Consider the following 10699-nt stretch of genomic DNA (forward strand, 5'->3'; position numbering starts at 1 on the left):
GCGAGAGCATCCGCACTTGCCGCACTCCGCAAAGCCTCCAATCACCTTACACCTTTCGTCCGTATCCTGGTCGACAACCCCAGTCGAGGCATGTACCAGGGATGCATCCAGCTCCGCGCCTTGGCATTGTACTAATCAAGCAAAAGCAAACAGCAAACAGCAAACAACATGGCAAAGAATAGCGAGATCAGCAAAGGACAATGATTGGCTGACTTAGTGACAGCCCCAGGATGGTCCCGAGGTTTACAAAACACGTGGACGATCGTGGATGTGGGCATCATGCGGAATGATCCATGACGGGGTTGGCTTTGAATAGCGCGCCCCGCACAACACCGGTATGACAGCGTCTGATTGTTCAGCAAAAGCAGCGTTTGTGGTCAATGCTGGTCTAGCCCAGTATAGCCCCTGAACGCCCCTATCAGATTGAAACGTTGCATTTTGTCGGCTTGGATCGTTGAAAACAGCAGTGCTTTTTCTGACCCACTCAGGACCTCTCATGTCTTGACCCCTGCTGTTACGAGTACTTGTAAGCACATACATGTTCATGACAGTATGAGTGACAGTAGCAGTGTCACACTCGTGCCTTTGACATGATGATAGCCATGCCAGATTGGAAGGCCAAACCGCCCGCCGCGAAATAATATGCCATGTCGTTTGTTGAAAGTTTCGACGATCCGAGTGCTAAGACCCGCCGCTTACAAGATCGAGGAGCCTACTTTTTTAGGCTCACGGGCCCGTTAGTTAGGCGGAAAGTTACTCGGTTATTACCAAAGACCATCGCCATAAGATCTTAACTAAAGAAGCCCAAACTTAGAGGCGAGCTAGGTAATAAGGTATCTAGCGAGCCTATTCTTTAGCCAACCTTATGGGCGCTAGTCCTGGCCCTCGGAAACGTCAAAAATGTCCGCTGAATGAAAGGACATGGGCACGTATATCGCAGACCATCCCCGGGCGCACGCCAGCACGGCGTCGCAATCAAACAGCCCGATTGCCAACTCAACTCGCATAATGCTGTGTAACAGACTCCGTACAGCCTCATGACTCTTCACATCCATGGCACCTGGCTAACTTGGGAATAACCCAACTGGGCTCATCTCCTTCATGCCGTGGGTCGCCTCTCGCACTTGCTCTTTCTTTTCTACTTCAAGAACGCAGCCTAACCAGCAGTTCAGAAAGCGTCCTGTTACAAGCCATCCCTTTTCTTCGTCTTATCAGTAACTCTGCCCATAGTTATTGCAACGATGGTTCAACCTACCTACACTGGGTTCGTGGAGACTCGTGATGACGCGATGATACTGATCATGGCTTGTCTTCGAGGCGACTTGAAGCTCGTCCACAAGCGACCTTCCTGGAAAGAACGGCCTTCCTTGTTGCACAGCGGACACATTTACATCTACGAAGAGACAGCGACCGGCATTCGACGTTGGATGGACGGCGGACTCTGGACCCCGACTCGCGTCATGCGCGAGTTCGTCATCTACGGAGAACGAGCAGATCGAAATCGACTTTACCCGGAACGAAAAGATCCCAGTCTCCGAGCTCAACCGCACCAGGGCTTCGAGGTTGTCAACGATAAGGGGGTCTCAGAAACCATATCGCCAGGGTGGGAGGCACGGCTTTATGGGTCTTTGCGAAGATCTTTCAACATCAAGTCCAATGGCCTGATCAGGAAGAGCATCAGCATCAAGGAGGATGTCAACCCCAGGACGCCTCGCCTCTCCGTCCCTATTTGGCATCTGGTGTCTTACTACCGGCCTGTTGATGTTGTGCAAGGTCGTTTGAGGACTCCTTCGATGGACGAGAGCCTCACTCCGCAACCGTGGCAGTTTGATCGACTTGCAATACCACGCCTAATCCGGGATAATGGCCGACGACCTGTGTCAAGCTTAACCCTATCCTTGCCACCAATGCGCCAGTACCGCAACATTTCCGATTCGCAGGTCACCGAGCCAGACAGTCAGCCAGACACGCCCGCGCCGCCGACAGAGTTCAGACAATCTTACGATCCACACACCGGCTCTCTCCGCTGGGATCCGATCCCACCACCTGTACCTTTCGGATGGCACCGGTATCCTGTCGTGCCTGTCCGGATCCAGTGATGGACCGTGTCGTTCAAGTCCAATTGAGAGATGGCCCAAAGCTTTCACTCACATGGCTCGATACGGTGGCGGTATCAATCAGACCCTCAGGGCAAGATATGGGCATTCAAAACTCTGGAAGGCTTGCAGAGAGATATATTGAGATCAGGTAGCTGGTGACAGGAATGGGCATGCATGGGACGATGCTGGACCAGGACGGCGCAGCTCCAACTGGGCATGTCATGGCATTCCGCAATTTGGGTTTGGAACGGACCACAATGCATATGTATCGACCCTCGGGGACCAGTATGTAGGACTTTTGGCTCACGCAAATACACGCAGTTTCAATGATGTCTTCACAGCTTTCCTCTTGCAGCTCATTCTAGAACAGCATCCACGACTTCAGGCGGCATGACATCAAGATCCGGTTTCATTTTCTCTTGGCCAGAGTCCTTGCACTCCTTCATGTCGATAATACATGGCTCCCGTCGTCAAAGGGATGTTTGTCTTTTCTTTCTTTTCCCGCTTATTTGCCTTCCAACTCACCATCGGAGGCTCATCGTCATTCTCACACTCTTGATAGCATCGCCTGCGGTGCATCGATGACACCGCTGCGTTCGGTTCGCCAGCATTGGTGTCTTTTCTTTTTGCAGCAATCGCAGCATGAGTTTTTTGGTTTCCCATGTGAGAGGTCCAGCAGCGAGGCAGCCGATTGGCATTCCACTCATTCTCTCAACAGTTTATCGGCTCTGGTCCTCCAGCATTCGATTTACCGGCACGACATGGCCACCCTCGTGCCTCATGTCGCACGGACCTGACTGCTGCTTGGTGACTTGCCATCCTCCCACATAAATTGTCTTCGCTGCGGTTTTGTCGTCAAACGGCACCGTAGCGCTAATTACACGATTTACTCACGGGATCGTAGTACGTACTGGCTGCGAAATGGAGGACAGTCGAACATCCTTGTTCCCAGCGTTCAATGCTATAGCATGCTGCACCGAGCTACAAAAGCCTATGGAGTGATCCAAAAACAGCATTCTCAGTAGAAGCTAATCTGAAAGATCTATATCGAGAATGGGACGAGAAAATCCGACCAGGTTAACTCGCCCACAGCCGGTGACGAAAGCGTCGGATGGTGAACGGTAAGGACGGTCACCTTCGCCGAGAAAGCGACAGAGATACAATCCCTCGGCTTCGGCCCCAATCGCCACGGCTCAATGGCCGTTCGAACGCACTTGAGACGCAATTCCTATCCGCCGAGTCTCTTGAACGACGAGCAGGATGCAACACCAGGTCATGAGGGGACCGACCAGTTTGACTGTACAGCCCGTCACGTCTGCCGACGCCCCTGTCCTTGTGACTGTCGTGGAGTACTTGGATGCAGTGACGAGCCTGCTGGAGTGCCCAGCCGCCTGGCCTTGAGCTGCGGTCCTGCTCACATGCCTCAACTGGCCAACATCAGGGCGAAATAGTTGCTCGTTGCCAACAGCTGAATGGTCCCAGCCACGGTACCTCGGCCCAATGACGGACGCTCGGGCCGGTGGAGAGGGTGGTCGACGTGCCGCCTATTTCACTGGCGGCAACGGCGGCGTACCACCCGCACCGACGACCGGAACGACCTCGACAACTAGGGTAGCATCTACTGTCCGAGTAACAGGGGAACAGCAGCCGGGTTTCCCAGAGTACCAGCGTCAATTGGAGGCCAGCGGAAGTCACACCTTGATAGACGCTACCCTAAAGTCAAGCTCAATGCATCCCGAGAGCAAATCGAGGCGGCTCCGCGAGGTAAGATTGGGGAAGTGGTGGCAGAAAGTCGAGCCCGACGGCGAGAAGGATCGGAAGCGATCCACTACTCCGTGGTAGATGTGCCAGGCCGAATGACTGCTACATCAGCAGGCAGGGTGCACGACTGCCGCCATCCTTTCCTTGTCTTGCTTCGTGCTTTCCAACTTCATCTTCGTGCGAGGAGGTCCTAGATGTTTGTGGATGATAGGACAGTGATCATGTTGGCATACCAACCCTTCGGGTATCCCTCTCCCAACAAAGTCAGCAGTGGGCTGTCAGTATACATATTGGCAGCAAGCTGAGGAGGTGGAGACAGTGATGGCACCAAAGACCTCGCTGCTCGAGGGTTGAACTCGTCATGATCGGATGCAGCGAGACACGGGATGGCCTCTTCATTGTCAGAGATTCTGACTTCGTGCCTGGAAGGGTGTAGCTGGCTGAGGCAGTCGCTAATACCTGTGTCTTACACGTGGATTCTGTCGATGAAAGGAAAGGTGGAAAGGTGGTTCGTGTCTGGCTCGCACCGAGAGGGGCGATTGTCAGGAGCCAATGGGTTTCGAGCCAACCTTGAGAGGTTGAAGCGATTCGGGATGAATCCTCAGTGAGATCCGACGCTGTCTAGCATCCTTGCTCGATCCCAAGGCAAAAGTAACGTGGATGATGGTCTTGCCTGAAAGGATTTGACGCTGCACACCGCGCAGGCCGGTGCCTCAGGCTGTGTGCTGTGTCGATAGTTTGAAGACATCTTAAGAAGGGTGGCATCGACGATTGGCTTCATGCATGTGCCAATCTCTCAATGTCAGAGCACCGATTCGATGTATTTCGCTGTTGGATGCCTCACCAATGTATGGTTCCAAGGCAGTGTGAACTGAATAAGGGGCGAGCAGGGCAGACTGGTACCGGGTCGAGCTGCTCTAACGGCACGGCGGTGCGGTAGAATGTGGATTCGGACGTAGGCGCCGAAGAGGGCACTGGCAGCCAACGAAGGAATGGAATTTCCCATGTCCCAGGAGACCATTTCTTCAGCGACTCTTCTTCAGCATGTGTGTTTGCATATCTGTGCCAGCTCTTGAACTTGTCCGAAGACATTAGGTCAATTGAGGTCGAGTAAAGCGTGGGCTCCTCCGTAGCGGACTCGTCTTCTCCGTCGTCATCTTCTGGGGGCTTCCGCCTCTTTTGTCGGTCTTGTCCCGCAGCCGGCGCTTCGTGGTAGAATTCTGTTTGCGAGTTTCGCTTCTCTGCGGTCTTCGTGGTTTGGCCACCCGGGAATGGTTGGTCTTCTTGGGCTGTGTGCTTACCGACTGCTCGGTAGTTTTTGCTTCTGATGTCTCGGTGTTCACTTTTTCAAAGAGGTAGGGGAAAAGCGTCGATATTGCCTCGTTCACAGAGAGCAAATTCTTGCTCCTAACGAGAGCTTCCCATATCGCACCCTCCCCATCAGGAAAGGGATTGTGGAAAAAGAGTCTCTGTCCTATGTAGCGACATCTTTCGTCTGATTTCACGCGTTCAGACTCCAGATCTTTCAGTGTTTGCATTACCGCGCTTTCAGCATCTCCATCTGTTGCTGCATTCACAACCGATCTGAGCCTCCAAAGTAATCGAAAATTTTCTTCGACAGGTATGGTGACTTTGTTGTATGAAGACATGAGTTCTTTAATGTTCAAATTTGGGCACCGGAGCTGAAGCCAGTCTTCGACAGCAGGTTCCGAATCTGGGTCAGTGTTGGGCCAATCTTCGATGTTGGGAAGTGTTATGTGGTCTAGGTAAGGAGGAGGAGTGAGTGGCTGCATGTTGCTTGAGTTGGTTCACTCCGTCAGGAGGTCATTGTTTATCTGTTGAAGAACGACGAGCCTGCGCCAGAAAGTTGATGATGTGGAAAGACAGGAGACGTTAATGGAGTGTCACCCAAGTGTCACCTCTAACTAACGTTGCCGCAGCTGCTGCCAAGATTGCTGCCTGCGCCTGCTCGATGCTCGTGGGTGCTCGTCTCGTCGTATCCTATCGATTGTCTTATCGATAAGCCCAGATGCCCGTTGAGCCGTTAGTTATTTTTAGTATTTGTGATATCTCTATTTCTGTGGCAGTCGTGAGCCAACACATGCGCGTGATGCTTCCAACCCGCGACCTGATGAAGCCGCGCCCAATTATTTGCTACAAGGGCGCTACTACCTGAAACAATATGGATCCATTCGTAGAACTCGAATGCACCTGGCACTGGGGAATGTCTGGGCTCCCGCATATAACACCCCAGTTCTTCCCACTGCTAGAGAAAGAATGATTCTCTACCATCTAACATCCCATTCAGGATGGACTTTGTTTTACAATCTTGGGCAAAAGACAAGAGCGTTCGCGCCCTCCTCCTTCCACTATCTGACGCTGCACACTATTCGGTTGTGCTGCCCCAGAACGGAACGCAGGTGGAACAAATTCGACGCCCGCCACCTCGACCGGCATCTCCCGCAGCTGACGATGTCAAGCCCCAACCAGATAGCGAAGGGCACCTTGGAGCCATAGCGGAACAAGCTCTCCAATCGGCAGAGAAGGCTCTGGTCCTCCGCCAGAACAAATTCCTGGATTGCTTTTCGTTCGGTTCAGATCTGGGCAACTATTTTGTCTTGAAAAGCGATCCTAAGTCGGAGGAGGATGTTTGCTATGTTAACTTGCATCATTGCGAGTTCTTTCCTGACCCAGACTTCCCCTACCTATGGCTGAAGAACTTGTCGACATCTCAACAGAGCGTTCGAGAATGGCCAGCCTGGTCTCAGACCCATCAAATCTTGTCCGGAGGCAATGTCCGACTTGATGCTGGCACATGGATCCTGACCCTTGGTCAAGGTCTGCAGTTTCTGTTGCACATTCCACTCCCGCCGGATGCGTACCAGCTCGGCACGAGCGTCCTCAAGCCTACCAGGCCCTCAGATCCACGGAAAGCCGATCCCAGAGCTCCAACAAACCCTGCCAAAACCGATGTTCACCTCGACACCAAAAAGCGAGTCAACCCTCCTGCCAAAGACTACACTGGAATGCCCGAGCACGCTCCGACATCACTTCAAGAATCAGCAGATGATGTACCGCGGGTTCAAGATGTGGAAAACTTGATTGGGGATACACGCCATTCCCGGGTTGAGAAGGGCAATTGGTCAGGGAAAAGAGTTGCAATCAAATTCTGTCGACGTCCAGATATTCCACTCTCCGCCAAAATGTGGCAAGCGGAGGTCCTCGCCCTGAAGATTCTCGGCAAGCATGTGAGTTAAACCTGAAGTCAACTCTTTCTGACTCAAAAACTAATACTCACGGGGATTTAGCAAAATGTGGTTCAGTTCTTCGATTCAAATGCTGACAAGTATTCCATAACAATGGAACTTGTCCCTGGATTAAGCCTCGAGCACTATGTCGACCAGAATCGGACCTCTACTCTTACCGAGACGCAGTCCCTGGACATCTGGATTGGTGCCGCACAGGGCTTACAGTGGGTGCATGAGAAAGGCTTTCTTTACAACGACCTCAAACCTCAAAATACCATGTACGACCCGAAATCCGGTCGAACAGTTTTGATCGACTTCGGCCTTGCATCTCCAGAAGCCATTACGTACTTTGTTGGTGGGGGTACTCCATGTTATGTCTGCCCAGAGTATGTGAATCGACAACGATACCAAGTCAGCGACATCTGGTCTCTGGGTATATTGGTGATGTTTGTTCTCAGATTGATAGAGCTTCCCCGTCAATCTTGGGATTTGGCGCAAGTGTTTGATAGGAGTTCGTCTCACCGGCAAAGGATGAACGCCTGGCAAGACGAAATCTTGACCAAAGTCAACACCGCGCCCGGCCGTCATCTGGAACTCCTACGTCGTATGTTGTGCAAAATGCCAGACGACCGTATCCACGTAGACGAGCTTGTGACCTGTCTTCGGGAGGCGCGTCATTCTCACAAGCTTTTGGCATAGTATTTGTCTTCGAGAGGCCCGTCATTCTCATAAGAGTTTGGTCTAGTATTTGTCTTCGACAGGCGCGTCGTTCTCATAGGTTTTAGTATAGTATTGGTTGTTGTCATTCAAGTCGGTTAGCAAGTTGGGATTTCCAAAGTTATTGTTTACTTGTCACTGCCTTATTTATTATGGTATCCGCTGTTGAATATCGAGAGATTTAGTGAGACTTTCATACAAATATATGTCAAGACTTGAGCGCAACCAACCGGCTACGGAGATAAGTAAGCCTGTAACGGCCTATGTCCGTACTGTAAAACGATTCCCGCCGCTCCGCCAATGAAAGCTGGAGCTGGCGCTGGCCGTGAGATCTCTCGTGAGCAGAACGCGGACAACCGCATTCAGGGATTCACGGCAGCTTCAATCTTTGCATCCCGATTTCCATCTCCAGCTGGAAAACACAGCGAAGGAAAAGAGTCATCATTCGATTTCCATTACCGTATAAAGTGGGCGGACCCGAAAATGCGGACGAAAAGCTTCGATGCGAGGCCGGCGCCTGCATTTGGCTTCAGCAAAACTGTCCATCAATCCCGATCCCTCGCCTTCATGGATTCGCACTCTCGACAGGTTAGAGGGTAAGAAGTTAGGACGACTTGCAAACCCTGTTTCATAGACTTGCTAACCTTACGTTAGTTTACCGCTATCGAGCATTTTCCTCTCCTTCCCTGGTTGGCACACCATCTCCACCGCCGGCTACTTGCGTGGCTGCGATTCCCCGTCCCTTCGAGATACATTCATCATCGAGGACTATGCTTCGAATCCTTGGGCTCCGGCTATCTACTGATCGATATATTGAAAAAACGCAGGGTCAAATGCTATTACATACATGGAACGAGAGGCATCAAGAGAGGGACTTTCGCAAGAACCTCTTTCAGGGTTTGTCCCGGATCTTGTTGAACATTGCACGAGTGCCACTTCCGCGCATTGGCTCCTTCACCGTGAACGATGATGGATCCTTACTCCTGGCTAACAGGCCACTTTCGGTGGTGGTTCAACAGCTAGAGAATGAGCAAATCCCGGTGGATATTCCTCGTCATCTAACCTACACCTCAGTGGACTCGTATGTGATTGATATACTCAATTGTCTACACGACAGTCGGTTACGCCATCAACCAAACGGTGCCAGCGACAAGAGTGACTGCATCTACCAGATGTCGGCTTTAGCCGCCATGAAAGCTGTTTCGTCGCTCTTTCTACGACGCGACCTCTGCCATGGGCCCTTTCTTTTCAATCTGACCGATCTACATCAGAGTAATATTTTTGTTGATGAAATCTGGAATATTACATGCCTGATTGACCTTGAATGGGCTCTCTCCAGTCCCATTGAGATGATCTACCCTCCCCGTTGGCTAGCCAATCAGGATATCAACCAAATGGACGAGGAGATATACGACCCGGTTCGTCAAGAGTTCATGGATATTTTGGAGCACACCGAGCAGGAGCTCTCCATCCAGCCTCATCAGAGACTTTCGCCTGTCACGAAACAAGCGTGGGAAATGGGGATGTTCTGGTATACTCTGGCTCGTCGTAGCCCAATGGGGCTTGTTCGGGTCTTCTATGATCACATCCAGCCGATACTCGCCAGTTGGCACGAAGAAAACAGCGAATTCTACACGATCATGCTGGAGTATTGGACTATCAACTCGATTCCATTCATTGATCAGAACCTGGCAGATAAGGAGGACTATGATAGGCAGCTCCGTCAAGCGTTTGAGGATAAAGCTGATGAGACTTTGGAAGACGCCCCTTGAAAACCTTTCACTTTCGTGTTTGCCCTTGCGGATGATCTTGATCATGACCGGTTCCCTCTTTCCTTGCCCCTTATCCGACTTTCCGAGCCGCCTCGTCGAGGGAAGTGACCTCGCCAGATCCTCAAATCGGTACATCAAGCGCATCACATATGGAAACACATTATTCAACGTCGGAATCTCGACATGGGCACTTTCCATCTCCATCTTTGGAACCGAGCATGACCTGAGCCTCGCCGCTTCAACCTGAACAAGTTCGGCACGTGACTGATCACGGTGTTCAATCAGTATGGGGACGTGCAGGACACGCAAACAGCGGGAATGGATGGCAGAAACGGACAAGATTTGAGCACCGGTCCAGATGGACACATGACTTGCCTTGACTCACTGGCCTGAATTCGTATATACACTCTGTTCGTGTATCGAAGTTCCAACTGAGCTTGCACAGAAATCACTGCGGCGTAAGGTCAAAGCAACGTTGCTGAAGATCGAACAATTTACACCGCAGGAAAGAGTTGTGGAATATGCCTAGGTTCGTAATTTACTCCGCCCCGACGTTCCTAATTTGTTAGGCTGCTCTTGCGTGAGCACCAGGTCTTTTTGCGGGTGAGCAGTCTGCTTGAGACTGATCGGCAACACAGGTTTCCAATGATGCCGCGTATGTACAAAATCTTCCTTTACGGCAGAGCCTCTACACTTCCCAAGCGGTATCGCTGGGGTTATGCCATGTCGACATTGCCAGACTTTGGCCTTTGCTCGAATCGATCAGCATCGTACTTTTGATCGGTCTCTTCGTCGGCCATCACGTTTCTGGTTCTCCTTGGCTCTCTTCTTCTCCGCTTCCACTTTCTGCGTGGAGAGTTGCACGTCCGAATGCAAAACGCCTGCTCTCATGCTGGTATTCACATATTCAACTCTCTTCTCGCACGCCGAGACTCCGACTATCCTGATTCAGCCGGCTTCTTGAAATTGGCCTCACCCACCCGTCTACACATGACCACACTCTTGGCTACTTCACACTCTTGGCTACTTCACACTCTTGGCTACTTCACACTCTTGGCTACTTCACACTCTTGGCTACTTCACACTCTTGGCTACTTCACAC

The 10699-nt window shown here is 51.5% G+C and overlaps 4 protein-coding genes across 6 annotated transcripts; 3 read left to right on the forward strand and 1 right to left on the reverse strand.

Moving 5' to 3' along the window:
• Positions 1–1241: 1241 nt before the first annotated feature.
• Positions 1242–2099, forward strand: PV05_03425 (uncharacterized protein; the record flags this gene model as incomplete). The annotated part of the gene is made up of 2 exons (XM_013464063.1): positions 1242–1819; positions 1886–2099. The coding sequence occupies 2 exons, from the start codon at positions 1242–1244 to the stop codon at positions 2097–2099; spliced, it is 792 nt and encodes a 263-aa protein (XP_013319517.1).
• Positions 2100–3009: 910 nt separating this feature from the next.
• Positions 3010–5762, reverse strand: PV05_03426 (uncharacterized protein). The gene has a single exon (XM_013464064.1). It carries the CDS (start codon positions 5651–5653, stop codon positions 4952–4954), a length of 702 nt encoding a protein of 233 aa, XP_013319518.1. The 5' UTR covers positions 5654–5762; the 3' UTR covers positions 3010–4951.
• Positions 5763–6138: 376 nt separating this feature from the next.
• PV05_03427 (uncharacterized protein) lies at positions 6139–7972 on the forward strand. Its single transcript, XM_013464065.1, has 2 exons — positions 6139–7108; positions 7169–7972. The coding sequence occupies exons 1-2, from the start codon at positions 6170–6172 to the stop codon at positions 7805–7807; spliced, it is 1578 nt and encodes a 525-aa protein (XP_013319519.1). The 5' UTR covers positions 6139–6169; the 3' UTR covers positions 7808–7972.
• A 240-nt stretch (positions 7973–8212) lies between these two features.
• Positions 8213–10616, forward strand: PV05_03428. 3 transcript variants are annotated; one of them, XM_013464066.1, is made up of 3 exons: positions 8213–8428; positions 8480–10126; positions 10236–10616. In XM_013464066.1, exon 2 carries the CDS (start codon positions 8596–8598, stop codon positions 9595–9597), a length of 1002 nt encoding a protein of 333 aa, XP_013319520.1. In that variant the 5' UTR covers positions 8213–8428; positions 8480–8595; the 3' UTR covers positions 9598–10126; positions 10236–10616. The 3 variants fall into 3 exon arrangements, with proteins under 3 accessions (XP_013319520.1, XP_013319522.1, XP_013319521.1); XM_013464068.1 differs by having other exon boundaries at positions 8480–10616; XM_013464067.1 differs by having other exon boundaries at positions 8213–8421; positions 8653–10616.
• Positions 10617–10699: the final 83 nt, after the last annotated feature.

The sequence above is a fragment of the Exophiala xenobiotica genome (genome assembly GCF_000835505.1).
Source record: "Exophiala xenobiotica strain CBS 118157 unplaced genomic scaffold supercont1.2, whole genome shotgun sequence".
In the NCBI taxonomy this organism is placed as follows: domain Eukaryota; kingdom Fungi; phylum Ascomycota; class Eurotiomycetes; order Chaetothyriales; family Herpotrichiellaceae; genus Exophiala; species Exophiala xenobiotica.

Coding starts and splice junctions, on each gene's coding strand:
- PV05_03426 (XM_013464064.1), bottom strand. CDS start 5,653: ATGCAGCCACTCACTCCTCCTCCTTACCTAGACCACATAACACTTCCC.
- PV05_03427 (XM_013464065.1), top strand. CDS start 6,170: ATGGACTTTGTTTTACAATCTTGGGCAAAAGACAAGAGCGTTCGCGCC. Junction 7,109..7,168: donor TGAAGATTCTCGGCAAGCAT/GTGAGTTAAACC, acceptor ACGGGGATTTAG/CAAAATGTGGTTCAGTTCTT.
- PV05_03428 (XM_013464068.1), top strand. CDS start 8,596: ATGCTTCGAATCCTTGGGCTCCGGCTATCTACTGATCGATATATTGAA.